Source organism: Leguminivora glycinivorella, chromosome 13 (genome assembly GCF_023078275.1).
Source record: "Leguminivora glycinivorella isolate SPB_JAAS2020 chromosome 13, LegGlyc_1.1, whole genome shotgun sequence".
Taxonomy (NCBI): Eukaryota; Metazoa; Arthropoda; class Insecta; order Lepidoptera; family Tortricidae; genus Leguminivora; species Leguminivora glycinivorella.
Window position 1 is genome coordinate 4,041,423 of NC_062983.1, and position 2,096 is coordinate 4,043,518.

Here is a 2,096-nt window from a genome sequence, read left to right on the forward strand (position 1 = left end):
GACAACTTGTTAGTTTAATGTCACAATTTCGTTTCATTTTCTTTCAAGCCCTTATAATTGCTAAGCAAAGACATACCTATGTAACTCCGTATAGACAGCTACAGTCTAAGAAAAAAACGTACCTCATAAACATACAGAAAAAGGTACGGTGGCCTAGATGGCGTTACACCTTTGAGGGACTCTCGGCTAGATGGCGCTAATAATATTTTGACATTTTTAGACATATCAAGCTAAGAATAAGGGCCAAATTGTCAAAACCGAGGTCCAAAATTTTTAAGCCTGTGTCGAGAGATGGCAGTATAATGCACTGTGTTACATATATTTTACTTTGATAGTAACTCTCTATAACACTCAATCCTCTTTGTTATAAGTTTAGCACTGGAACTTCAGCGGTATGTCATATGCCCTGTCTACCTCTTATGGGAATACAGGCGTGAGTGTAGGTATATATCTTAACTTTTTAATCAGTTCCCAGACATTTTCAGAAAAATGTTACTCGTTAAAGAATAACCATCATTATAAAATCAATTTTCAATTAGTGAACAAAATTCACGCAGCCAGAAAAACATTATAAATAAAAAATCTGTTTTCTCATCCCCATGAGGAAAAAAGGAGCGGAAAGTATAGAAAGCGGCAATTATTCCATGTACCTATAATTCGTTTTCGGACAATTTGGCTCGCCGGCTCATTAAACACTACGCAATTGTGAATCGTTGCGATAAAAATGCGGCCAGCCGAACTATAATTTGGAAAATCGGGTGTACTACGAGTATTAACTGCTGTAGCTATAAACGGTCAACCGAGTCTTTTGGCACTAAAAAAGGCAGCTTCTCCTCTTCTTTGTCCTACCCATGTTCCCAGTTTATCTGGAGTCAGGTCTCCCTGTACACTTGCGCCAGAGAACTCGTTTCTGGGTTGTCTGAGTACTTAGGCTGTCCCGGTCCATCTCTTTCTTGATGTTGTTTCACCAAGTGGCAGGCGGCTTTCCTCTTCTCCTGGTCGAGTTTGGTATGTTGAGTACTAACCACGTAGTCGTCTTCGCGCCTTTGTATGTGGCCATACCAACGCAAGCGACTTTCCATCACTTTTTCCACGATAGGAGCTACTCTGAAGGAACCTGTGACGTACTCGTTGCGGACTTTGTCTAGACGCGTCACACCGCCAGCCCATCTCAACATCTTCATTTCGTTAGTGTGCAGTTGTTGTGTAAATTATCCTTTAACTCCTAACCATTGAGGAGTTGACCTTCAGACCCCGACTTGGTGCCAATGGGACCATCCCGGGGTGATACCTGGTCGATTAAAAAAAAAATTTTGAAAATCGGTCCATGATTCTCGGAGATATGGAGTAACATACATACAAAAAAAAAACAGTCGAATTGAGAACCTCCTCCTTTTTTTAAAGTCGGTTAAAAAAAATGCAGCAAATTTGAAAAATGTGGGGCTGACCGGCCAATTGTCTTTATAGAACGCGTGCCTTCCTAAACCTTGACGTTGGTGAAATCATCGATGACCCATAGTAACATTAATAACATTTAAAAATTGAATTAAAATGTAGGGACGAAGGTTTAATCCCCACGGAAAATTTTAATTTCGCGCCATTTTTGGTGCCAACATTTATTAACCTCCGACGCAAAAACGACGGGGTGTCATAAGTTTGATGTGTCTGTTTCTCGTCTGTTTGTTTTAGTCGGGAGTCTTCTTAGCCATGTTTCATGAAAATTGCTTCACTATGTCTTGGACGGGGGTTTTTTGAAAAAAATATTTTGTGGTTAGGTTATATTTATGTATATACACAGTGTGTAGTTTTACTCGAGTTATGTAAATACTGCGCAGGGTTAGCTGCTGATTATACTCGTATTTCGATTACAAAAGTTAAATCAAAACCTTGAGTAAAATATTAATGTACCCAAAACCAAATTTCTTGGAAAAAAACACATTCGGCACATATCAAATGAGAAAAAAGTAATAAGGTACCTAGCCAACGTCACGAGTAGGCTTCGTAAGCGTATCTTAGCTAGCTTTCCCTATCGCTCTTCTGTAGTGGCGCGACAGAGCCAGACCGTTTTTCGATCGCGTAGCGTCAGCGTCACCGAT

At 40.0% G+C, this 2,096-nt stretch overlaps 1 protein-coding gene across 1 annotated transcript; it reads right to left on the reverse strand.

The window, feature by feature from the left end:
* Positions 1–872: 872 nt before the first annotated feature.
* Positions 873–1,184, reverse strand: LOC125232681. Its single transcript, XM_048138435.1, has one exon. The coding sequence runs from the start codon at positions 1,182–1,184 to the stop codon at positions 873–875; it is 312 nt and encodes a 103-aa protein (XP_047994392.1).
* Positions 1,185–2,096: the final 912 nt, after the last annotated feature.